A 25,541-nucleotide genomic window follows, 5' to 3' on the forward strand; every position below is an offset into this window, starting at 1 on the left:
GTTTTAATGAGTCATGACACTGACTGGTGAATTCCCAATGAAACTGGATCTTGACAGGATAAGCGGTGATGGAAAAAGGCAGTATACATTACAAATGAGTATAAAGTTAAACCAGAAATTTAATAAGAACTCTGCTTGACTCAATTTGAGCAAACCTTCACAGGCATGTGCTTAAAACCAGGTTGGACTAATTCTATACAAGCCAGTTTGTACATACATATTATTTCTTAAAAGAAATGTAAAGTTTATCATTCTAGTCTTGGAACAAGTTCACTTTCATTCTAGTATTAGCAAAAATTCTGGACTTGATTTCAAAATAAGAACATTAAAAAAAATTTTTTTTAATCTTTATTTATTTTTTAGAGAAAAAGAGAGAGAAAGCAGGGGAGGGGCAGAGAGAGAGGGAGACAGAATCTGAAGCAGGCTCCAGGCTCTAAGCTATCAGCACAGAACCCGACACAGGGCTTGAACTCATGGACTGTGAGATCATGACCTGAGCTGAAGTAGGACACTCAACCAACTGAGCCACCCAGGTGCCTCAAGAACATTTTTTTTTTTTTTTCAAACGGAGTCTGTATCTGGTTCAGGGATTTTCCTCCCTGGCCAGACTATGCATGTGTAAAGGAAAAGAAATGAAAGGGGCGCCTGGGAGGCTCAGTCGGTTGTGTCTGACTTCAGCTCAGGCCATGATCTCGCTGTCTGTGGGTTCAAGCCCCACATTGGGCTCTGTGCAGACAGCTCAGAGCCTGGAGCCTACTTCGGATTCTGTGTCTCCCATTCTTTCTGCCCTCTCCCGCTCTGCTCTGTCTCTGTCTCTCAAAAATAAAAAAACATTAGAAAGGGGAATACACTCAGGGTAAAGTGGGTTGAGACTCTAATGCAGAAGTCCTCATAGGTTTCCTGGATGGGCTTCAGGGGTCTCACTAACCCTTTGGAATTGTATCTGTTTTCCTTGCTTCATTCAGATTCTCAAAGGATCCATGACCACTGAAAAGGTTATGGACCACTGCAATAAAGACAGGGGCGATGAGGGGCGCCTGGGTGGCTCAGTCGGTTAAGCATCTGACTTTGGCTCAGGTCATGATCTTGCGGTCTGTGAGTTTGAGCCCTGCGTCGGGCTCTGTGCTGACAGCTCAGAGCCTGGAGCCTGCCTCGGATTCTGTGTCTCCCTCTCTCTCTGACCCTTCCCCATTCATGCTCTGTCTCTCTCTGTCTCAAAAATCAATAAACGTTTAAAAAAAAAAAAAAAAAAAAGACAGGGGCGATGCTGTAATGCAGGCCCCTTCCCCCCCATTTCTGACTCTGTAGCTTCAACCTGGTAAGAGTGGGGGTTCACCCCCAGGTCTGGGCTGATTGGCTCACCTTCCTCAGGGGCTGAGCTCTCAGCAGAACTGTCTTTATCCGAACTGCCCGAGGAAGCAGTTTTGTTGGCTTGTTTCTTCATGGTTCCTTTCTTCTCTATTTTTCTGGCCTTTCCTTTCTTCTTATTTTTATTGCTCCCAAATGTCCACTACAAGCAGAAAAGAAAAAGGAAAACTGAAACAGGCACTTTATTGGGAAAAGCTAGAAAAGTCAGGAGTTGAGTCTCTGATATTCATCAAAATGATTACAAGAGTCTCTACTATTTTTGACCCAAAACAAATATACTTTATATGAAGAACGGTATGGATTTTTGAAACCCTGGTTTTAAAACTTCAGGACTCCCAATTTGTAATTTCTGAGAGATAGTAGATAATGGATATAATCAACATAAAATTTAAGTAATGTTATTTTTTTAAAATCACAACAGAAATACAAAGATGTGAAACTTATGGCAAATCAACTGAACTAACTAAGTTGGTACAAAACACAGCTTCTAATGCTTCCTGTGGCAGAGAGGCAAGTAATTGCTAGGGGTTGGTATGTGCAGGTTTTATACACAGGATGGTTTAATTCTGGAATGGGTCCCAGGAAGGCAGGGAATAAAGCTTGTTACAGGAGAAAACTGTACAAAGCACAGAAAGGATAAGGGCCGATCCCTAGCATGGATGGGAGCACTGGTACCAACTGCAAGGAGGCAGAGAGTAGACTGTTAAATATATATACATGTGTTTATTTTTCTCTTTTCAACCTCAATATATAACACTACAACATGATGTTTAAATTGTATCATCAACAGGAGATGTTACGTCTAAATAGAAGGATCTTGAAATTTGTGTTATCAAATAACAGGCAGGTAATACACAATTACCTCAAGGCCAATAAAATTGCCTTCATCAAGCACTTTAATTATAAAAAGACTATGTGATTACTTTAAAAATTCACAAATACTATTTGGTTATATTAAACCATACCTCTTTATTTTATGTAGTACAAAAAATAATCCTTGTCTTTCCAGCATCACATTGAATAGATCTGGTATTAATATAAAATGTCTACATTTACTATTTAACAAAGTCTTTGCTTCTTCTATAATGTAATCATAAATTAATCTCCTACCTCACAACAGTTAAGATCAGAAGTAAATTTATTTTGGAGGTGTATTTTGGGGGCAGGGGGAGGGATAGTTCTGATGGTGTTTCCATCTTAGAAATATTGCTGTGGGTGCCTGGGTGGCTCAGCTGGTTAAGCACTGGATTCCTGATTTCAGCTCAGGACATGATCTCATGGTTTGTGAGACAGAAACCAGCACTGGGCTTTGAGCTGAAAGCGCATGTGCTTGCTCTCACTCTCAAAAATAAACAAACTTGAAAGAAAGAAAGAAAGAAAGAAAGAGAGAGAGAGAGAGAGAAAGAAAGAAAGAAAGAAAGAAAGAAAGAAAGAAAGAAAGAAAGAAAAAGAAAAACGTTCCTTCTGAGCTATTCTTTTTTTTTTTTTTAATATTTATTTATTTTTGGGAGAGTGCAAGTGGGGGAGGGGCAGAGAGAAAGGGATAGAGGATCAGAAGCGAGCTCTGTACTGACAGGGTGACAGCAGTGAGCCGGGTGTGAGCCTCAAACTCATGAACTGTGAAATCATGACCTGAGCTGAAGTTGGACGCTCAACTGACTAAGCCACCCAGGTGCCCCCTTTATGAGCTATTCTTAAGAACCCACACACTGTCAGATTAAAATATTGTGAAGGGGATTTTAATCTTTTGATTTTTTATTTTAATTTACTCTTAGTTATTTTAATTGCTACTTATTTTTGTACTTAAGAGTTAGGAAGAAGGGAAAAGTGGGGGAAAAAACCCAGCCACATGTTCTAGAATGATATATTAAATGAATGGACAGCAACTCTTCTTTAGAAGTGAATTTATCTCTCAAGCTTTAACATCTCAACACCTACATCACTATTTAGAAAGAAATCCCAAAGCTTCTCCTCTGAAGCCTACTTTTCAACCATTTCACATTTTAATCACTCAAGGAAGATAATTTTTAGGTCAGTGTGAAAGAATCCAAAAGAGGCCAAAGGGTTCAATTTCTTAGTTAACTGAGTTAAAATGTATCAACTTCCTATGCCGAAAATATGTATCTTTCTACAGGCAATAATGCATAAAACACCTTTTGTACTGTCTTTGGTAATAAGAAATAGCACAACAACAAACGTAATAGGTAGTCAATATTTATTGGTTGGTTATGAAACCTCTTCCAGTGTCTTGGCCCTTTGTACTTCTACCACTGAGAATAGGAAGAGGCTCAGAGGGTAAAGGTTAGCTACCAACATCACACACGTGTTAAGGGTGGCTAGGTCTTGGGGCACCTGGGTGGCTCAATCAGTTAAGTAACCAACTCTTGATTTCAGCTCAGGTCATGATGTCGTGGTTCATGAGAGCAAACCCCCTATTGGGCTCTGCACTGACACCGTGCAGCCTTCTTGGGATTCTCTCTCCCCCCGCCTCACTCTACCCCTCCCTGGCTTGAGCACACGTGCACATTCTCTCAAAAATAAAACAGTAAATATTACCAAAAAAAATAGAAGAAAATAAAATGTTTTCACTTAAAAAGGGCTTTCCTGACCTGGCTAAACCTGAGCAAGCAAAGGGAACCTTGTTTTTTTCCTTCCTACAATTTCAAAAGAAGTGAGACAATAAAGCGACCTCATCTCCCATGACGCTGACTCAACAGGGTCTGTCATGCCACTGGTGAACAACCAAGTTCATTTATATGTGACAGGGTTTTAGGCGAATTGTAATACCATAGGTGACTTTACTTTAAAAGATACAAATTCTAGGGGCGCCTGAGTGGCTCAGCTGGTTAAGATCTGACTCTTGATTTCAGCCCTGGTCATGATCTCAAAGTCATGAGATTAAGCCTGTCAGGCTCCGTGCTGATAGCATGAAGCCTGCTTAAGATTCTCTCTCTCCCTTTCCCTATGCTCCTCCCCTGCCGGTGTATGTGCAAGCGCTCTCTCAAAAAAAAAAAAAAAAAAAAAAAGAGAATTTTTTTTTTTTTTTTTCAAAGAACACAAATTCTTACAAATGTGCCTTTCAGGACTGAGAGGCTGGACTAAGGTGTTTGTATATTTACTTTCTAAAAAAGTATCCAATTTTCGATAAATCTTTAAAATCGAATTTTAGGGGCGCCTGGGTGGCTCAGTTGGTTAAGCATCCGACTTCGGCTCAGGTCATGATCTCACGGTTCATGGGTTTGAGCCCCGCGTCGGGCTCTGTGCTGACAGCTCAGAGTCTGGAGCCTGTTTCAGATTCTGTTTCCCTCTCTCTCTGCCCCTCCCCCGCTTGCACTCTGTCTCTCTCTGTCTCAAAAATAAATAAACATTAAAAAAAAAATTTTAATTAAAAAAAAAATAAAATCGAATTTTATTTTGGGGCACCTGGGTGGCTCAGTCAGTTAAGTGTCTGACTTCAGCTCAGGTCATGATGTCACGGTTTGTGAGTTTGAGCTCTGCATCAGGTTCTGTGCTGACAGCTCAGAGCCTGAAGCCTACTTCGGATTCTGTGTCTCCCTCTCTCTCTGCCCCTCCCCTGTTCATGCTCTGTCTCTCAAAAATAAATAAAGATTAATAAGAAAAAAAATTTTAAACCCATTTATTTTATTTGAGAGAGAGAGACAGTGCGAGTGGGGAAAAGGCGGAGGTGGGGGGGAGGAGAGAGGGAGAGAATCCTAAGCAGGCTCCATGCCACCTGGTCAGCACAGAGCCTGACTGGGGCTCAAACCCAAAAAACCACAAGATCATGACCTGAGCTGAAACCAAGAGTCCAACCCTCAACTGACTGAGCCACTTAGGAGCCCCAAAATCTAATTTTAAAAACAATATATGTTCATTATATGAACCTTTGAATACATAGGAAAGCATTTTTAAAGTTAAAACAACAACAACAACAACAAAAAACACTTGTAGTTCACCACCCAAACATAAACAATCACTTAAAATCTGGGGGCCAGTCTCATTATTACTCATGTATTATTATTTCGTAGATAAAGACTTCAAATGAGTTCCAATAATCTTCCAAAGATTTTTTTTTCTGGAGAATAGATCACATTTATTTTTGTTATTTTATTTTATTTTGATTCTAGTATAGTTAACATACAGTGGTATATTAGTTTAGATCACATTTGTCACATTTTACATTTACTCTCATAAACCACAGGTTCCTGAATGTTTCTGGTCTAAGCACCTATTTAAAATATTTACTCAGCATCTCTTCTCCCAAGATCACAGTCTCTGATAAACCACAAAGGACAGTGTCAAGGCTTATGGCAAGCGACATCAATACAGAAATATCTTAATCCAGTTATATTGCCCAGAGGTTGCTCCCCTGTCCCTGCAAAAACCTTACTCTGTTGACTCTAAGACAGAAGGAATATTCTTTTACTGTCAGAGTGTGGTAGGTAGTAAATGGAAGTCTAAAGAGTAAAGGACAGGATTAAAAGGGATACTCTTAGGCTTTCCCCATCCAGCAGAGAGTACAGGAAATGATGAGGCATTTTAAAATTTGTTTTGGGTACTGTGACTCTACTGAAAGGCAGGCTCTGCTTTGACCCTGAAAATGCCCTAAAATGCACCACACAGAAGGCAAGAATGAGAAGATGAATTCCTGCTGATGGGCATCTGAGTACAAAGGCCAGGGCACCCCCCAGTGACAGGTGCTCAGAAACAATCTGGGAAAGGGCAAGGATATGTTATCAGTCAGGACTGTCATATACATGACCTCCTGTTCTCTCAGGCATTCTATATGGAGGTGGGCTGACACACACCACCAAGAAAGCATCATGTATGCAGGCAGTCAAGAAAACCTAAAACAGAGACTGGAATGAAGGTGTTTTCTTAACTACTAAAAGAGATTAGCACTTTGACTCTCACTGATGTAATAACTACTATAATGGCAGCATTATCTAATGATATAAGGGAGGTTAGTACTACAACCCTGTGCCAGCCTGAGTATGTGAGGGTGGTATAAGCAGGTCCTACTCTGAGAAGCAGCTGACTTCACTGGCACCCAGCTGACAGACAGGAAAGAACATGGGATGGCAAGTGGTTGCTTTGGACTTGGATAGATGGAGATGCTGAGGACTTTGAACATCCTGAGGCAGAAAAGCAAAGAAACTTCAAGATTTCAGAGAGGCTGGGTACCTAGATGGCTCAGTTGGTTAAGCATTTGACTCTTGATTTTGGCTCAGGTCATGATCTCGTGGTTCGTGAGCTCGAGCCCTTCATCAGGCTCTGCACTGACGGTGCAGAGCCTGCTTGGGATTTTCTCTCTCCCTCTCTCTGCCCCTCCCCTGCTCTCGTTCTCTCAAATTAAATTAACTAAATAAACTTAAAAAATAAATATATTTCAGAGAGGTTATCTCTAACGGGCAAGGAAGATCATATTCTAGGTCTCAGAATCCAGAGAAGAAACCACTGTAGGTCAGTTACTCTGAAATGAATTTACAAGTAAAATGAAATACACTGAGGTGAGTAGTATTCAAGAACAGTTGGACTAGTGATAAACCACACTGGAAGTGGGGGTAAATGGAATTCAGCCCTAGCCCTCAACCTGAGACTACTTATCTCTAAAGTAGAAATAATAATACTGCCTTGACCACCTATCAGGGTGGTTTGAGACTCAAAGGAGACAGAATAAGAGAAGTACACAGCACACTCCAGAATCCAGGAAGTTCTATATTAAGGTAGGATACTACTATTTTATGATGGGAAAAGGAAATCAGAACTTCTGTTAGCCTGTTTTCACAAGTGAAATAGGGGAATCCAGATGATCTCTATGACTGCGTGGGTTTTTAAAGGTGTAGGATTCTTCATAAACTGAGCATTATACTAAGTCAAAGCAACTATCTAAAGGATTCTGTAATCATTATTCTAGACCTTGACAGTGGCCAGCAAAGAGGTATATGGGGAGGACATGGTTCCTGATTTATGTTTTTTTTTCCCCCTGAAGGTAGATAAGGGTCAGCAGAGTTGAAAAGTAAATGCAATGTAAAAGAATATTAAAGAGTATGAAAGATACAAAGAATATGAACGATAGCTCGGCTTTCTTCTTCCTTCTGTGTAATTAATCTGACAAAGTACAAAAGATACTACTGTATTCTGTAATCAGGCATCACATGTATTTAACTGGAAAACAGAGAATCCCTAAACGCAGTCACAAAAACTTACAGTCTGGTATAGAGACAAAAACAAAAGTGAAACAGAAGTCATAAAAAAAAAAAAAAAAATGTGAAAGATAATCAGTACCTCCATTCCACTGTTTGGTGGAAGTGTCAGAATGTAAACAAGTCTGAGCAAGTGGTCCATGAAAATCACTTCATTTTTCCAAATTCTAATGAGGAGATTTTATGGTGTCTAGATAAAAGAGGTGCTATTGCCTGGTTATCTACATAGCCAAGAACCAAGAAGTACGTTTAAGGGAGAAAAAAAAAAAAAAAAAAAAAGAAGGCTGTAAGCAATCCAAATAGCTGTTGCTAAATTCAAACACTAAAGCAGAGTTTTCCAACCTAAACTCTAGAGGGTCACCTGGTCTCCTGACCCCAGAGCAGATCAGATGCAGGAAGATGGGAGCAGAGAGACTACCAAGAGGGGAGAACGATGGCCACTTCTTACCTACGTTAACAGAGGAGAAAGAAAAGGCATAAAATGCATAAACTACACAGCTCAGTTATTTTCAAAGTCCATATTTCACAATACAACTGCCATTCATAATAGTTGACTAAATCAGCAAGAAAAACTATATATACTAGTACCTATCAAAAATTTCTTCCTGATCATGGTATCTCCCCTGCCAGGTAAGTATTCAAAAATTTCTTCAAGTATAGTGATTTTATATTTTAAATTTTCAAAGATTTAGTTTCAGTACTGGGGTAATTCGTCTATGTGGAGCATCTTGTTCCAGAGATATGCTGTGTACAAAAACTTCAATAAACCAATATACACACAGGGAAATATTAGCTTAGCAGTGAAGGCCTTTCTTGAGAGCATGTGCTAATTAGGTATTACCTGTATGGTAAAGCAATCACAAAATGCTCTTGGATAGCTAAGTCAACTTCCTAGAGAAGCTGTTACTAAATTTATTTAAAAGTAAATAGTTCATCGTATAGGTAAAAGAACATCATGGGATGCTTGGGTGGCTCAGCTGGTTAAGCATGTGACTCTTGGTTTCGGCTCCAGTCATGATCTTGTAGTTTTGTGAGTTTGAGCCCCGAGTCAGGATCTGTGCTGGCGGCGTGGAGCCTGCTTGGGATTCTCTCTCCCCTACTCACACGGTCTCTGTCTCCCTCAAAATAAATAAATAAAAATTAAAAAAAAAAGTTAAAGAACATCAAACTGTTATAGTATACAAATACTGGAGGGGCACCTGGGTAGCTCAGTCAGTTAAGCGTCCAACTCTTGATTTAGGGTCAGGTCGGAGCTTGTGGGTCATGGGATCGAGCCCCATATCAGGCTCTAGGCTGAGAACACTCTCCCTCGCTCTCTGCCCCTATCCTGTGCACATGCTTTCTCTCTCTCAAAATACATAAACTTAAAAAAAAAAAAAAAATACTGGAGGAGCACCTGGGTGGCTCAGGAGGTTGAATGTCCGACTCTCAATTGTGGCTCAGGTCATGATTTCATGGTTTGTGGGATTCTCTCTCTTCCCCCCTGTCATGTGTGTGTGCGCTCATGTGTGCTCTCTCAAAATAAACAAGCATTAAAACAAAACAAAAAAAAAATACTGGAACCAGCCAAGAGATAACAGAGTGGGGAAAAAGAGCAAAACTAAATCCAAATGAAAGAACCTGAAAGATCAGATAAGAAAAAAAGAGAAGGAAGAAGCTTCAGAAAGAAATACAGTAGAGCAAAATGAAATGGGAGAAAAGCAAGAAGAGCAAAGTCTTCGAAAAGGCAAGTGGGGGCATAACCATCAGCAGGAAGATGGACAGAAGTTCTGGGGAATAAAAAACAGGTGTGACAAGTACTGAACTACAGGGCTGAGCCAAATGCTTTTATTTCTCAAAAATGTTGAAAACAAGACTATACATGAAACTTTTAAAAATAATTCTTGCTTAGGCAGAGGGTATTAGGAGACAATTCAGCTATCTCCTTACTTTGACTAATGTAGTTTTATTCAACTCTGAATAAAAAAGGATTTTCTTGGGTTTTGATGTGATTTTTACAAGCAAGAAAATTGAAGCTTCCTTATTTAGTTTCAGCTGTTTCTAGGAGATCCACTGTACTTTTTTAAGATTTTTAAGTAATCTCTACACCCAATATGGGGCTTGAACTTACAACCTCAAGATGAAGAATCACACGCTCCACCAACTGAGCCAGCCAGGCGCCCTAAGATCCGCTATGTTTTTAAAAAGGATTCTGAACTACTTGATTTAGGACTCAGTTCCTCCTAACAAATGGACTTTTTTGTTTGGGCCTTTTTTTTTTTAAACCTCATCTTGTCAATGAGCAATTGCTAGCTCTCTCCTCCTGACCTTGTTATTTTTCCTCTCTGCCACTCCTGTTTGCACCCTTACTGGCTCTTTCCCTATCAAATGCTTTCAGGGACAGGAAATGACAGCACCCGAACATCACACTATAGCACTGTGACCTACCTACCACTGAGCTGTGCGTTCCAATTTCCCAGCTTGGTCAATATAAACCTTACAGAAAGAGTCCTGCTTCTTATTTTTACATGTGCCCCCAAGATATCACTGAGAATAATCTCTTCACCAAAAAATAATACACAAGCATATTCTCTTTCATTAAATTTAGGTTTTCCTCCCTGCAAAGATACTATATGCGAAACATCTACTACTCCCTCCCTACTTGCACCTTACACTTAATGTACAACGTGCCCACTTTTTTCTGCATAGGAAATGTCCATAACTTCTCTTTATCCCCCCCGCCCCCACACCTTCCCCTGCCCCAGGTCAATTAGCTAGATACTTTCAGGCTCTAAAGTCAGGGCATGTCTCTTCTTATAACAAACCACCACCCATTAACCTTCTAACTCAGTTGTTCTTGACCAGTTTTCTGTCCTAGCAAATCTGAGGGGACCAACATACTTCTATCTGTATTCATGGCTTACTAATGACAATAAATAATAAAAGAGATGGAAGGGGAGAAAGGATGGGAGATGTATTTAAAAAAAAAACTCCAGAGTAGCCTCTGGTACAGAGTTCAGATCATAGGCTCCCCACCTGAGAAATGCCACTCTAACGATCAAATTTCAAAAAGGCTAGGTCATAAGGATATAAGTGCCATAGCAGAAATCAGGAGACATAGTAAATTAGTTTAGTATGTGAAGTAATACAAAGATGTATAAATATTTATTGTGAGAGAGGGAAAAATAAGAGGCTCCATCTCAAACTTCACATTCTAAGGATCTCTCAGAAGTCCCCTACCGACCTTAGAATATCTTTAAGGCAGCCATAAATCTGAGTTCACAGTAATACCACTGAGTTTTCCAGTAGTTGTCAGGATTTTAAAAATATATATTTTAATCTTTTTGGACAGTTTGCTTAACTGTCCAAAATAACGAAATACTCACCCTAACTTTGAGGTGATCTGTGCTAAGCTATTAGCTTGGGTGAAAGACTGATGATAATGCAAACCAAAGTGGCACCTTTCAGAATGACTATGTTATAGAGGCTGCTATTCCCAGTGGGGTGGGGGAGAAAGTGAATGGAGTAGAGTTGCAAGCAGCAGGTGGGCCTGGGACCCGGAGGCAACAGCAAGAATTAAGAACTTTGTGAGGGAAAGTCACTCAAAGTTTCATTCCCCACTGAGCAGGGGGCAGCTTGTGTCTCGGCTTTTTCTCTAATAAGTGCATAAATTGTTGGGTAGCATTCTAAGGTGAGGACATTCAGACTTGGTTAAGGAGCTATGAATGACAAAAGGAACCATAAGCTGTAAAGGTTTTTATAGACGCTGGATGACTCTAGTAAACGTTTTGGACTCCTCTAATGCAGTGGGGTTGACACAGACTCTACCCTCCCGGTAGAAGCAGTTAAAAAGGATAAGGGGACTCCCTACAATAAGTGCATACCTGGGACTCTGATATAAGACAGGAAAATACCTCAAAGGATACTTATTGCTTGTATCTTAAGAAAATGCAAAGACCAAAAACATATTACAGGGTATTCCAGACTCAACACGAATTCAAACTTCACAGGATATTGTCAGGGAGGTGGGGAGTGGAGGTGGGGGACAGACTCACAGAAGCTGACTTTTGAAACAGGAAAAATAAAACTAGTTGATGTAGGAATAGTGGGAAAGGGAATTATTTCAGGATTTTCCTGTACTGTCTAAATATTTTTTAAGAAAAATGAAAAAGCAAAAACTTATTTCAAAGAGCCCACTGCTTTTCTAACAGATTTATTTTACCAATTTGAGAGGAATTACAGTTCCACCATTAAAAATAAACAGAAAAAAACTCACACTCACTACCTCTTGCTGTGGAAAACAATTTTAGGTCTATTAAATTATTTAAGATTAAGAGAACTTAACTACAGTCGACCAGAATGCAATCATTCCTAATTTAACATATGCAGGGCACTGGTAAACACTGTTCTGTTAATTAAACTTCATTATAATAAAAACATGTTTTACTTTAGTGGAACTTTAAAACAAAGTAAGTACTCCATTAAAAATATTTCCTAGCAGAAAGTAGGAAAAAACCTCTCTGACCTCAGCCGCAGCAATTTCTTACTTGACACATCTCCAAAGGCAATGGAATTAAAAGCAAAAATGAACTATTGGGACCTCATGAAGATAAAAAAGCTTCTGCACTGCAAAGGAAACAATAAAAGCTAAAAGGCAACCGAGAGAATGGGAAAAGATATTTGCAAATGACATATCAGACACAGGGCTAGTATCCAAAATCTATAAAGAGCTCACCAAACTCCACACCCGAAAAACAAATAACCCAGTGAAGAAATGGGCAGAAAACATGAATAGACACTTCTCTAAAGAAGACAACCAGATGGCCAACAGGCACATGAAGAGATGCTCAACATCGCTCCTCATCAGGGAAATACAAATCAAAACCACACTGAGATATCACCTCACGCCAGTCAGAGTGGCTAAAATGAGCAAATCAGGAGACTACAGATGCTGGAGAGGAGGTGGACAAACAGGAACCCTCTTTCATTGTTGGTGGGAATGCAAACTGGTGCAGCCGCTCTGGAACACAGTGTGGAGGTTCCTCAAAAAATTAAAAATAGACCTACCCTATGACCCAGCAATAGCACTGCTAGGAATTTACCCAAGGGATACAGGAGGACTGATGCATAGGGGCACTTGTACCCCAATGTTTACAGCAGCACTCTCAACAATAGCCAAATTGTGGAAAAAGACTAAATGTCCACCAACTGATGAATGGATAAAGAAATTGTGGTTTATATACACAATGGAATACTACTTGGCAATGAGAAAGAATGAAATCTGGCCTTTTGTAGCAACGTGGATGGAACTGGAGAGTGTTAGGCTAAGTGAAATAAGTCATACAGAGAAAGACAGATATCCTATGTTTTCACTCCTATGTGGATCCTGAGAAACTTAACAGAAGACTATGGGGGAGGGGAAGGGAAAAAAAAAGTTAGAGGAGGGAGCCAAACCATAAGAGACTCTTTTTTTTTTTAATTTTTTTTTTAACGTTTATTTACTTTTGAGACAGAGAGAGACAGAGCATGAATGGGGGGAGGGTCAGAGAGAGAGGGAAACACAGAATCAGAAGCAGGATCCAGGCTCCGAGCTGTCAGCACAGAACCCGATGCGGGGCTTGAACTAGTGAACCACGAGATCATAACCTGAGCCGAAGTCAGACACTTAACTGACTGAGCCACCCAGGCGCCCCCATAAAAGACTCTTAAAAACTGAGAATAAACTGAGGGCTGATGGTGAGTGGGAGGGAGGGTAAAGTGGGTGATGGGCATTGAGGAGGACACCTGTTGGGATAAGCACTGGGTGTTGCATGGAAACCAATTTGACAATAAATTTCATACTAAAAAAAAATATTTCCTGGGGTGCCTGGTGGTTCAGTCCATTAAGCATCTGACTCTTGATTTCAGCTTAGGTTATGATCTCATGGTTCAGCAGATTAAGCCCTGAGTCTGCCTCTGCGCTGAAAGTATGCAGCCTGCTTGGGATTCTCTCTCTCCCTCTCTCTCTGCCCCTCCCTTGTGCTCTCTCTAGTTCTCGCTCTCTCCCAAAATAAATAAGTAAACTTAAAAAATATATACATTTTCCTAGACTGCAGGGTTTGAGATTCAACAGAAAGGGGATATCTGGCCTCTCTCCAGGAAATTACTAAAAGGAACAAAGTACTTACTTTATTTATTATGATAGAGACAGAGCGTGCACATGCGAGTAGGGGAGAGGGGCAGAGGGACAGAGAATCTTAAGCAGGCTCCACACTCATCATGGAACCAGATGCAGGACTCAATCCCACGACTCTGGGATCATGACCTGAGCCACACTCAAGAGATGGGACACTCAACCAAATGACCTACCCAAGGACGCCTGAAAAAAAATATTTTAAATCAAAAGAGGAACATGTAGGAGGGCTTCAAAGAACTTTCCCTTTGTCTCTCTCTTCCATTAAAGTTCTAGATCTTTGGGGCGCCTGGGTGGCGCAGTCGGTTAAGCGTCCGACTTCAGCCAGGTCATGATCTCGCGGTCCGTGAGTTCGAGCCCCGCGTCAGGCTCTGGGCTGATGGCTCAGAGCCTGGAGACTGTTTCCGATTCTGTGTCTCCCTCTCTCTCTGCCCCTCCCCCGTTCATGCTCTGTCTCTCTCTGTCCCCCCCCCAAAAAAATAAATAAACGTTGAAAAAAAATTTTTTAAAGTTCTACATCTTTTAGGGCTTTTTTTTGGTGGTAGACAGTTTGGGAAAGTCACCTTGGTTTAAACAATGAACAGCTGGATTCTCTTCCTTAAAAGTTACAACCACCACTCTGAGGGCATCAATTCAATCCATCCAAAGAAAACTTATCTTGCTAAAGTATTTCCCACTAACATATGGCATTCTTTTTTTTCTTTTTTTTAACTTTTTTTAAGTAGGCTCCACACCCAATGTGAGGCTCAAACTCACAACCCTAGGATTAAGAGTTGCATGCTCTGCCAACTGAGCAAGCCAGGTGCTCCTAACATATGGCATTCTTGACAGAATTTCTCTTCCAGGAGGGCTCAGTCAGTTAAACGTCCAACTCTCGATTTTGGTTCAGGTCATGATCCCATGGTTAGTGAGACTGAGCCTTACACTGGGTTCTGAGAGCACAGAGGCTGGTTGGGATTCTCCATCTCTCTCTGCCCCTCCCCTGTTTGCAAGCAGGCGCATGTGTGCATTCTCTCTCTCTCAAAATAAATGAACATCTAAAAAAAAAATAATTTCTTTTCTAACACGAACATGGAAAGAAAAAGTTGAAATAAATAAATATAAATAATAAAATAATAAATAAAATAAAATAAAATAAAATAAAATAAAATAAAATAAAACAAAACAAAGAGATGAAGACTAACAGGCTGTGCCTCTTCTTTTGCAACAGGGCTAGAAATAAGCAAGTAAACAATGGCCACATGTGCTCTGCAGAGGGGCCCACTAGGTAAATGACAGTACAAGGTAACATGACAATTCAAGAGCTTTCTTTACACCATTTTCTTTCCCTAAGTTCTTGCAGATCTTAGGTAGTAAAATCTCAGGTTAAGGAACAGCGGCTGTCAGAAGCCATCAGATCAGGACCCTCAAATACCACTCAGTCCCTGGGGCCAAGCCCCTGCACACCCACCTCATCATCGCTGTTGGACGTCTCAGAGTCTGAGGAGGCTGCAGGCTGACTCACAGGTGGCTCTTTCTCCTCGGAATCACTGCGCTTTCGCTTTGCCAGGGACAAAAGCTCCTAACAGGGCAGAAGTAGACACAGGAATTTTGTTCAACAGAGAAAAACATTCAAGGACAAGAAATGCCCACCTTCCCTAGATCTCTTCTACCTCTTTGTGCTTTCCATCGAAAAATGCCACCATGGGAACTTTTACCACACAAACAGACTAAGTGCCAGTATTCCTAACCATTAAAGAAATGTTTTCAAAAATCTGCCCCTTTCTTCTTAATGGGAAATGTATGTCTGAAATGGAAAAGTGACTAGAAAACTGAACTGGAGGGTACCCCCAAATTGCAACCTGCTACATAAGCACCAATTCTGAGGAACTGATAGAAGAACCATGTTTTCAAAGGTAATCTGCTCATTGATCTTACTGGTATAGCTAACTAATACTCAAAGCATCCTCTTACTGTAATTCATGGGAAAATTAGCATTTGTGGGCTGTTCTGAATAAGCTGACAAACTCCAAGCTTCTAAGATCATTTCTTATTTTGAATGCTTGAATCAGAAAAAACGAGGTATATTTTTGGTGTTTAATCCCAAGTCTGATAACAAGCAGTAAGTGTGCTGGCTTCTACATGAGAATCCTAAATTGATAACCCAAATGTTTCCATTCACCACCTCTGCCTTGTCCTGGTCATTGTGACAGATTAGAAGGGGAAGGATGTGCCAATAAGTGTCATGGCTACAACCAGAATTTGCTCTCTTACATGGTTCCTTTCTCCAGTTACTTCTTGCCAACTCAGACCAGTCACCCAAAAATGCCACAAAAGGAAACTTCTGTTTCTTGATCTCTGTAATATCAGTACCAGTCCAATGTTATACTGTACTTACTTGGCGTCAGGTGCTTTTCTAAGTATCTAACATTTAATACTCACGACAACCTTGAGGTAAGTTCTTTTATCATTCCCATTTGAAGATAAAGAAACCAAGCAATAGGAAGGGTTAAGTAACTTACCCAGGTAACACAGCTAGTACATGAGAGAGCCAGGATTCAAACCAGTGGAAGATAGAATCCTAGCTCCTAATTCAGTCAAGGTCTACCAGTCTAAAACATTTTTTCCCTTCTGCCAAAAAAGAGAAAAATACAACTAATAAATACTAGCAGTATTATTTCCTGATGATGGTGGTGCTATACAATTATACGTCAAGTGCAAAGATGGATTTTAAAATAAAAGACTGCTACAAAGTATCTATTTTCCTCTTCCAGTCTCTTTCTATTTTAGGAGTATACTCTCCTTGGCCAGAATGAGAAAATGACCTTCTCAGATTAACAGCTGACCCGCTCTCTTCTTCATATGCAGTCATGAAATGTTACTCTTCTCATTTCATTAACGAGAGCTAGCATACCAACTTTATGAAAAGACTGAAGATCGTAAGAACATTCTACTTATTCACTCCGAAATAGTAACTTCTATTTACCAAATGCAAATTACAGCAATGTGTGTATGTGTTTATGGTCTTTTAAAAAACTTGAGGGGGTGCCTGGCTGGCTCAGTCAGTGGAGCAAGTGACTCTTGATCTCGGGGTTGTGAGTTCGAGCTCCACACTGGGTGTAGAGATTACTTAAAAATAAAATCTTTAAAAAAATTAAAAACTTGAGATATAATTTACATAAAGTACACTTTATCCTTTCTTAGGTATACTATGGATTTTGACAAATACTTACAGTTTAACCACTCCCACAATCAAGATATAGGGCAGTTCCATCATCCTCACAAATACCGCTGTAATTTGCATTTGGTCAAGTGGAGTTACAGTTTTGGTGTTAAAAAAAAAAGACTGTTCTTTCAGGAAATTAATGCTCTTTTCAGGAAATTACTGCTCTTCACATCCTTTCCTCCATCCCACAACAACCACAGACCTGTTTTCTGACCCTACAGACAGATCTACCCATTGTAGAATATCATATAAATAGAATCATATAGTATGTAGCCTTTTGAGTCTGGCTTCTTTACTTAGCAAAATACATTTGATATTCACCCACGTGGCGGTATATATCAATAGTTTATTTCTTTTTATTGTTAAGGAGTATTCCATCATGTGGGTGTACCACAGTTTATTTACCAGCTGAAAAACATTTGGGTTGTTTCCATTTTGGCGTAATTCATGTTCATATACAGGTTTTTGTGTAAATGTAAGTTTTTATTTTACTTGGATATATACCTAGAAGGGGTATTTCTGAGTTACATGGTAATTGGCAGATGGCCTCTACTATTATCTCCCTTGCCACATTACCTTAATGCAAATTTATAAAATTCAGAAAGATTTCTGATAAGTTATCTCTTTCCTGAGGTTCACAAATGCACTAGAAATCTGTTTTAACACCAACTCACTATAACAGGGATGTGGATACCTAGCAATCAAATCCTACCCTGAAACATTAACTATTACAAGCAGCAGGCATCCATTAAAAGTTACTGTAACTAAAGTGTTAAAATGTTAATACTGCCTTCCTGTTAAAGAAGTTCCACTCTAGAGGTGCCTAGGTGGCTCAGTAGGTTGGGCGGCCGACTCTTGGTTTTGACTTGGGTCATGATCTCATGGTTCGTGAGTTCAAGCCTGGCATCAGGCTCTGTGCTGTCAGTGTGGAGCCTGCTTGGGATTTCTCTCTCTCCCTCACTCTCTGCCACTCCCATGGTAGAGTTTATGCTCTTTCATCAACAAACAATTGCATCTGATAGACACAGTCTCTCTTCTCCTAAGACATTCAATACCATATTACAATAGTATGGTGACGGCAAAGACCTTCCTAACAGTGTGAAAGACACCCTTTCCATAAGTTAAGAATTGCACAAGAAGTTAATGGGGGAGCACGTGGCAAGGCTACTCTACAATTAAGTCCCTTAGTCTACTGAGGGCTTGTCAAGTACAGCTCAACAGACCAAGGTGCAACGGAAAGTCTTTCCAACATGCATACGTGAAGAGACCATCATCAGATTTACTACTTGTAGGGGATGACGGATCCAACACATGGACTTGAAAAAGCCAATCTAAAACTGATTCATGCACATGCATGGGTCCAGCTGCAGCTCTCTCCTGCCAGCCCGATTCAACTGTACCACGCTGGTTGAGATGTTTCTGTGTGTCCAGTGGTTCTTTCTCACCACTGCCCCTGTCTTTCATCTCATCCAGTGAAAACCTTCAGACTTTAAGATGAACTAAAGATCTGCTTAAATTAAGGCCAATGCCCAACATAGTATACGTATGGCTGTGCAGGATACCACATCTGGCCTCTAGAGCAGTTTCCTCAACTTGCTTAAAAGCGATATTTAACATTAAATCAGATTGCCAAAACCAAGACACTAAAATAAAGTAAGTCTAACTGCACTAACGTAATGTTTATTAAAATAGCACCATTCCGGTTAAGATTAGAATTCTAATCCATCAATACATGAAGACTCGTAAACCTTAAGATTTCATTCCCCAACCCCATCACTCACACTGCACTTTTTGTGATGTTATGCTGGGATCGATCAGTAATAAAGCAACTTAGCTCTCTCTTACCTACTTAAAGGAAATTAAATCTCCTCTCTTTAATCAAATCTCCCATGATCACATGAAAGTGGGATACATAGTCTACACCCCACAAGTGAGAATAAAAGCCTACAGGGATAAGCCTCAGAGGTTTTTATGGCTAATTAGCATGCTGAACTCTTTCTCACTTATTCATTCCACAAATATAACTACTGTAAATAATTACTACCGGCTAGTGTGACCAAACATCTTGGTTTTCTCAGGACTGTCGTGGTTTTAGCACCGCAAATCCTGAAAACTCTAGGAAATTCCTCAGTTCCAGGCAAACAGGGACAAATGATCACCCTATTATGAGTACCTATTATGTACCACCAAGCCCCGTAGACAGTCATCAAAAAAGACGGGGCACCTGGATGGCTCAGTCGGTTAAGCGTCCAACTCTGGCTCAAGTCATGACCTAATGGTTCCTGAGTTCGAGTCCTACATCGGGCTCTCTGTTGTCAGCACAGAGCCTATTTCAAATCTTCTGTCCCCCTCTCTGCACCTCCCCTGCTCTCTCTCTCTCTCGCTCTCTCTCAAAAATAAGTAAACATGAAAAAAAAATTTTTTTAAGATATATAGTCCTTGACCTCGTGGAATTTAAAATTGAGTGAGGGAGACAGACAATAAACAAGAAACAATTCACTATATCTTATGATAAGTGCTAAGAAGAAAGTGAATCAAGTGAATGGGGAATGTATCAAGATACGGTGATCTATGGAGGCTTCTCTGAGGCAATGGCATTTAGGCTGAGACTAGAAACTCTGAAAGAGGAAAGAGAGGGGCAGTTTTCTGGACAGAGATCTCCAGATGGAATAGCTAAGGCCCCGAAGCTGGCAACAGCTTGGTGTATTTGAAGAACTGAAAGAGAACCAGTGTGACTGGAGCTTAGCAGGCAACAGGGAGAATGGAGTAGGGCTGGTGAGAGGTAAAAAGAAACCAGATCATTTCAAGGTTTATAAAGCAGTATCAGGAGCATGCATCTTATCTGAAGGCAATGGGGAGCCATCAAATTGTTTCAGGGGGAGTAACCATCTTCAGACGGATTTTAAAAGAGCACTCTAAATGACAGAGGAACAGATCAGAGGGGCCAGGGTGGAAGTGCAGGAAGGAGTCAGAAGGAATCCAGAGCAGTGTCATCAGAGTGGATGGTGACCTGGATAAGGACAGGGAGAAGAGGGAGGACTAGAAAGATACTGAGGGAAGAGTGGTAATTCACACAGGTTTAAATTTGCGATGTTAATTCTTATTCTTTCTTTCCTATCAAAACTGTAGGTAGAATAAGATTCCAATGGTGGACACTGGTTTACTTTTCAGGAGTAAGAAATGGAGCCATTGTGTGTATGTATGTTTCTGAGACAGGGAGGTATATCTGGTTTGTTGGGAAGTGTTTCAACAAGCATCTACCATTTTTTTTTTTAAGCATCTACTATTTTTATTGAAAGAAAACAAATCAAAACAATGAACATATACACCAAAACCCTTCTGAAGTAATTCCAAAGTGGGAGTATAACAATCCTTTATGTTTCTCATGATTGGCACTAAATGTGGCAACGTATCCTTCATATTTCCAGCCAAGTAATTATAACTGTAGATAAAATACTGAGTTCCATATATGTCCACAATGTTATAAAACTGACAAAATCACTTTTCAGCCTGTTCAAAATGTACATTAAAAAAATTCTATTGTTACTTGTTCTTATCTAGTTCCCTCTTCTAATATACTTCCTAAGTAATGCACATTTCTTCTACCCCTTAAAGGGATATTAGTATTAAATCAGAGGGGTTGGAGCAAGAACTCCCAAACTGACACTATCTCCTGTCTCTAACTCTTCTGTAACCAGAAAAGTCAAAAAAACTTTCCACCGTGGATATGCCAAGAAGCATCTGCATATTCAACAAAGGTTTATTAAGTGCCTACTCTGTGTCAGGCAGGCATTAATATTATTATTTTTAAAAATCTTCTCTTTAGTGGCACCTGGGTGGCATAGTTGGTTGAGCGTCTGACTCTTGATTTCAGCTCAGGTCATGATATCTCAGTTCGTGGGTTCGAGCTCCACATCAGGCTCTGTGCTGACAGTGCAGAGTCTGCTTGGGATTCTCTCTCTCCCCCTCCCTGCCAGCCCGTGTACATGCTCTCTCTCTCAAAACAAATAAACTAAAAAAACAAAAACAAAAACAAAACAAAAACCCAAAAACCTGGAGAGACAGGAATATAGAGAAGATTTTTTAAAATGTTTATTTATTTATTATGAGAGTGGGGGAGGGGCAGAAAGAGAAGGAGAGACAATCCCAAGCAGGCCCCATGCTGTCAGCACAGAGCCCAACGCAGAGCTGGAACCCATGAACCTCAAGATCATGACCTGAGCTGAAGTTGGACACTTAACTGACTGAGCCACCCAGGTGCCCCTCCAGCTTTTTTTTTAACGTAGGCTCCATGCCCAACATGGGGTGCGAACTCATCACCCCAAGATCAAGAGCCGCATGCTCTACCGACTGAACCAGTCAGGCCCCAAGCACACATTATTTTCAACTACCCACTTGACATTTCCACTTAAATATCTCACAGACAACTTTAATCTCTACATCCAAGAATGAATCCATTTCTTCACCTTTTTTTTTTTTTAACGTTTATTTATTTTGAGAGAAATAGAGAAAGAGTGTGCCCACACAAGTTGGGAGAGGGGCAGAGAAGGGGAGAGAATCCAAAGTGGGCTCTGCACTGACAGCAGAGCATCCCATGCGGGGCTCGAACTCACAAACTGTGAGATCATGACCTGAGCCAAAGTTGGACGCTTAACCAACTGAGCCACCCAGGCACCCCCCATGCTCTTTACCTTTAAACCTGCTCTTTCCCAAGGTTCCCCATCTCAGGCCAGAACCTTCTCTTCCTCACCTTCAACATTCAATCATCAAGTCCTCTCATTTTATCCTTAATATTATGTCCAATCAAATCTCCTTTCTGCTGTCTCTGTAAGTACCATACCAGCACAAGTCAAGCATTCATTTAACAAACATTGACAGGGTATCTGCTGCATACCAGGCACTGTCCTAGGTGCAGGAATACTACAGTGAACAAATCACCTTGCCTACCTGGAACTTCCATTCTAATTGAACTTCTGCTCTACACCATCTCTCACCTGAACTCCTCTCTCTACCACCTAACTGGTGTCCCTTCTCTAGGTTACTCTCCACATAACAGCCTGGGGAAACTTTTTAAAAGACGAATCTGAACACCTCTTCTGGCTTAAAATCCTTCAGTGATTTCTCATTACCCTCAGAAGCAAGTCCAAAGTCCTTAAAGTTGCCAACATGGCCCTACCAACAACTTTAAAACTTTTTAACCTCAGCCCACTGTAAGATCAATGATACCTCATGAGCCAGTGTACAAGAAACATAGGTTTCAGAAAACAATACTCCTTTTTACTAAGTCTGACACATGATGTTTTCTTTTTTAAAAATTTTTAGTTTTTAAAAGTTAGTATCTATACCCAACATAGGGCTCAAACTCACAAGATCAAGAGTCATGTGCTCTACTGACTGAGACAGCTAGGTAACCCTGATGTTTTCTATTTGATTCAATTTCATTTTCATTTTTAATGCTGGTTGTGATTCATTAAACTGACTTTTCCATCTTCAAAGGGTCCAAATAGAGACTACTGCAGCTTCATTTGTACCTTCTCTCTCCAACTTGTTATATTCCAGTCACTGTGTGTTTCTTTCAGTTTCATTAGGGTGCTAGGTCCTTCCTGCCCCAGTGCTTCTGTGCATGCTGGTCCCTCAACCATGAACACTCAACATGTCTCTGTGCTCTTCGGTCTCCTAATCTTTTCCTTAACACATATTCCAGGTCTCAATTTAACTGTTACTCCCTCCAGGGTCACACTCTCACAATATCCTTGCTCTTCGCTCATAGCCTCTAGCAAAACTGAGGAAGTGACTCTCTGAGTGAGCAGTGTTTGCCCTGCCACAGGCTCAGCCCTGCCCTCTCCTCTCCTCTCCTCTCCACCCCCCATCCCCCCACCCCTCCCACCCCCCACTTTTCTCTAAGCTCCCTGAATGTGGAAACTGTTTCCATTTTGTTCACCCAGTAATTGCTCTGGTGCCTAGCACTGTCTAGCACACTTATTGAAAGATAAACAATCTCTGCCCTTGAGGAACTTATAGTCTAGGAAAGGAGCAATAAGTAGTATGCCAACAGACTTGGGGGTGAAAGATCTGTTTTGAATTTTTCTTAAAAGCCTGTTAAAGCTCCCATGGGACTCTATCTTCTCTGCACAGAAAAGGTGAGTGAAATTAGCAAAGGAGTTACATCAAGCTGAATGCAACACTATGACACAAATTAAAAAACTTCAGTAGTCAACAGTGACACTTCTCACAAGTTCTTCATCCTAGACTTCTACCAAATTCTGCTCTAATATAAAGAAGACTATATGAGAGGCACAACTTTTAAAGTTCCCAACTTTTATGGGGAAGGTTTACGGAAGGATACTTTATAACAATGGTATTTTTTACATATGTCTAAAGATAACTCCTTAGAAAATACTTAGGGGCCTATTGTTCAAAGACAAACTTAATTATTGCTACTTCAAGTATCATGAGCAGAGAAAAAGAGGACATGACAACATAATCACCATTTGAAACAAGAAAGGAAATTATGAAATAAAGCGTTCTAGTATGCATGTAGCTTAATTTTTTTTTCTTGAGAAAGGCAGAGTAAAGTTTTTATAAATACTGAGTTGTATTGATCTGAATAAAGAACTCTTATTACTTTATTACCTTTGGATACTTTCCATTTTCTAAGACCCACTGCATAAATATTATTCCATTAAGAGTGACACACATTATTTCCATGGAAGTACATGATGGGGTAAACAAACAAACTAGGTTTGTCTCAAACTCTTCCAAGAGGTGCCAAAACCAAGTATCTTCAGGATTTGCAATTCTAAAATGTTGAAGAAAGGGTGTGCCCAACATAAAAAAATAAGGTCACTAACAGGTCATATGTTAAAAGAAATCCTTCAAATTCTCAAAGGTCTGAGTTTTTAAAATCTTTTAAAGTTAAAACAATTTTAAACTACTTCGATTCAGTTACTACACACCTTCCTTCCCATCATGAAGAAAGGAAAAAGAAACAGGCCTCAACAAAAAGTATCCCAACAATTCAAATAGCTTCAGAGATTTAGAAAAGCCAACAGCTTTGCCATCTCAAACATCTCTGTTGAGTTTCTTCAGTTCTGCACACACTATGGCCAGGACAGGAAGCTATTTCTCTCCCAAACAAACTACTTAGAGTGTCTTATTAAAAAGATTAACTTGCACGCAGACAGCGGTCTCAATCATTCACAAAAATAAGTACCTGGGCTGTTCCTAGTAAAAATGCAGAGTCAAGGGCTCTATCCAAAGAGGGTCTGATGGGAGCCCCTGCAAAGTACATTTTAAATAAGTAACTCCCGCAGCTTCTGACACAGGTGGTCCTCCTTCCACCACCAGGAAGAACCTGTATAGAAGGCTCACCTGCCTCACTTTCAGCAAGGACTAAGACGGATGTACGGATGTAGTATTTCTAACATAATGGCTTAGGTTCCCACCGGGAAAACCCAGGGACAAAGGACCTCTTTTCTAACTGTGCTTCACTCACACTAGACCTCAGATTTGTAACAGTATGGCCTTTTCCACAAGAACCTTACACTAGACAGCAAACATGATGTTACACCCCCAATGAAGACCCAGAACCAGATGGAGGAGCCCAAGGCTATCTTGGTTATAAAGGCCCAGGATGCATTAATTTTGTTCTGAGGATTCCAAAGACCCCCAAACCAGCCTGACTTGGAACTTCTGCTAAAGGTCTCTGGTGATAACTTATAGAAGGGAGAGATCTTTGTTTTTGATTCCTCTGAGAGTCTGACACAGCACTGAATAGATAGATACAAGGCACTGGTGCCTCTGTTAGGATGTGCAGGGAAAGGTAATTTTGATCTGGTTCCCATCTGATAAAAGAATGCCAATGAGAGTGGTTGCAGAGGAAAAAGTTGAAATTGCTGTTAAATTGTATTAGGTATTACTTAGAAATATTATGCTAATTTCTTTTTATAAATAGATAAAGCTGGATTTAAAGTTGCAATCCCTTCCAGTGTCTACTACGGATAGGCTCTTTGTGGATCAGGTAGAACCTCTCTATCAGAAAAGGAAACTCTCAATTCATTTCATTTGTTAGAATTCTGTGGAAAATCACTACGGACAGAGTAATTTGCAGCTTAGTTCATTCATCATCAGTCTCAGAGCGCTTTACTAAGGAAGCGCCCAAATAATCTTTTTAAGTGATGTAACAATATCCTCCAAACTATTCAATGGACTTTACAAACATGGATTCTAGCAACATGGAAAATGACCATGAAACATCATTCTCATTTTGCACCATAAAAAATTAAAAGACTAACAGATTAAGTTGGTATAGTGAAGAGTATGGGCTTTGCAGTCGTGCAGATATGGAGTTCAAATTTCAACTATACCACTGGCAAGTTGTGTGAATCTAGGTAAGTTACTTCTTCAATCTCCATTTTCCTCATATGTAAAATTGAAAACATGGTACCAACTTCACCATCATTTGAAAACGTGACAATGGGGGCGCCTGGGTGGCGCAGTCGGTTAAGCGTCCGACTTCAGCCAGGTCACGATCTCGTGGTCCGTGAGTTCGAGCCCCGCGTCAGGCTCTGGGTCAGGCTTTGGGCTGATGGCTCAGAGCCTGGAGCCTGCT

At 40.4% G+C, this 25,541-nt stretch overlaps 1 protein-coding gene across 1 annotated transcript in view; it reads right to left on the minus strand.

Moving 5' to 3' along the window:
* Positions 1 to 25,541, minus strand: part of RTF1 (RTF1 homolog, Paf1/RNA polymerase II complex component) — a 51,366-nt gene that overhangs the window by 23,934 nt on the left and 1,891 nt on the right. The window contains exons 2-3 of the mRNA XM_045449975.1: positions 15,176 to 15,286; positions 1,363 to 1,510 (exon numbers count right to left, since the gene is read on the minus strand). Of these exons, the coding sequence (XP_045305931.1) occupies positions 1,363 to 1,510; positions 15,176 to 15,286 (259 nt within the window). The remainder of the gene's footprint in view (positions 1 to 1,362; positions 1,511 to 15,175; positions 15,287 to 25,541) is intronic.

Source organism: Leopardus geoffroyi, chromosome B3, assembly GCF_018350155.1.
Source record: "Leopardus geoffroyi isolate Oge1 chromosome B3, O.geoffroyi_Oge1_pat1.0, whole genome shotgun sequence".
Lineage (NCBI taxonomy): Eukaryota > Metazoa > Chordata > Mammalia > Carnivora > Felidae > Leopardus > Leopardus geoffroyi.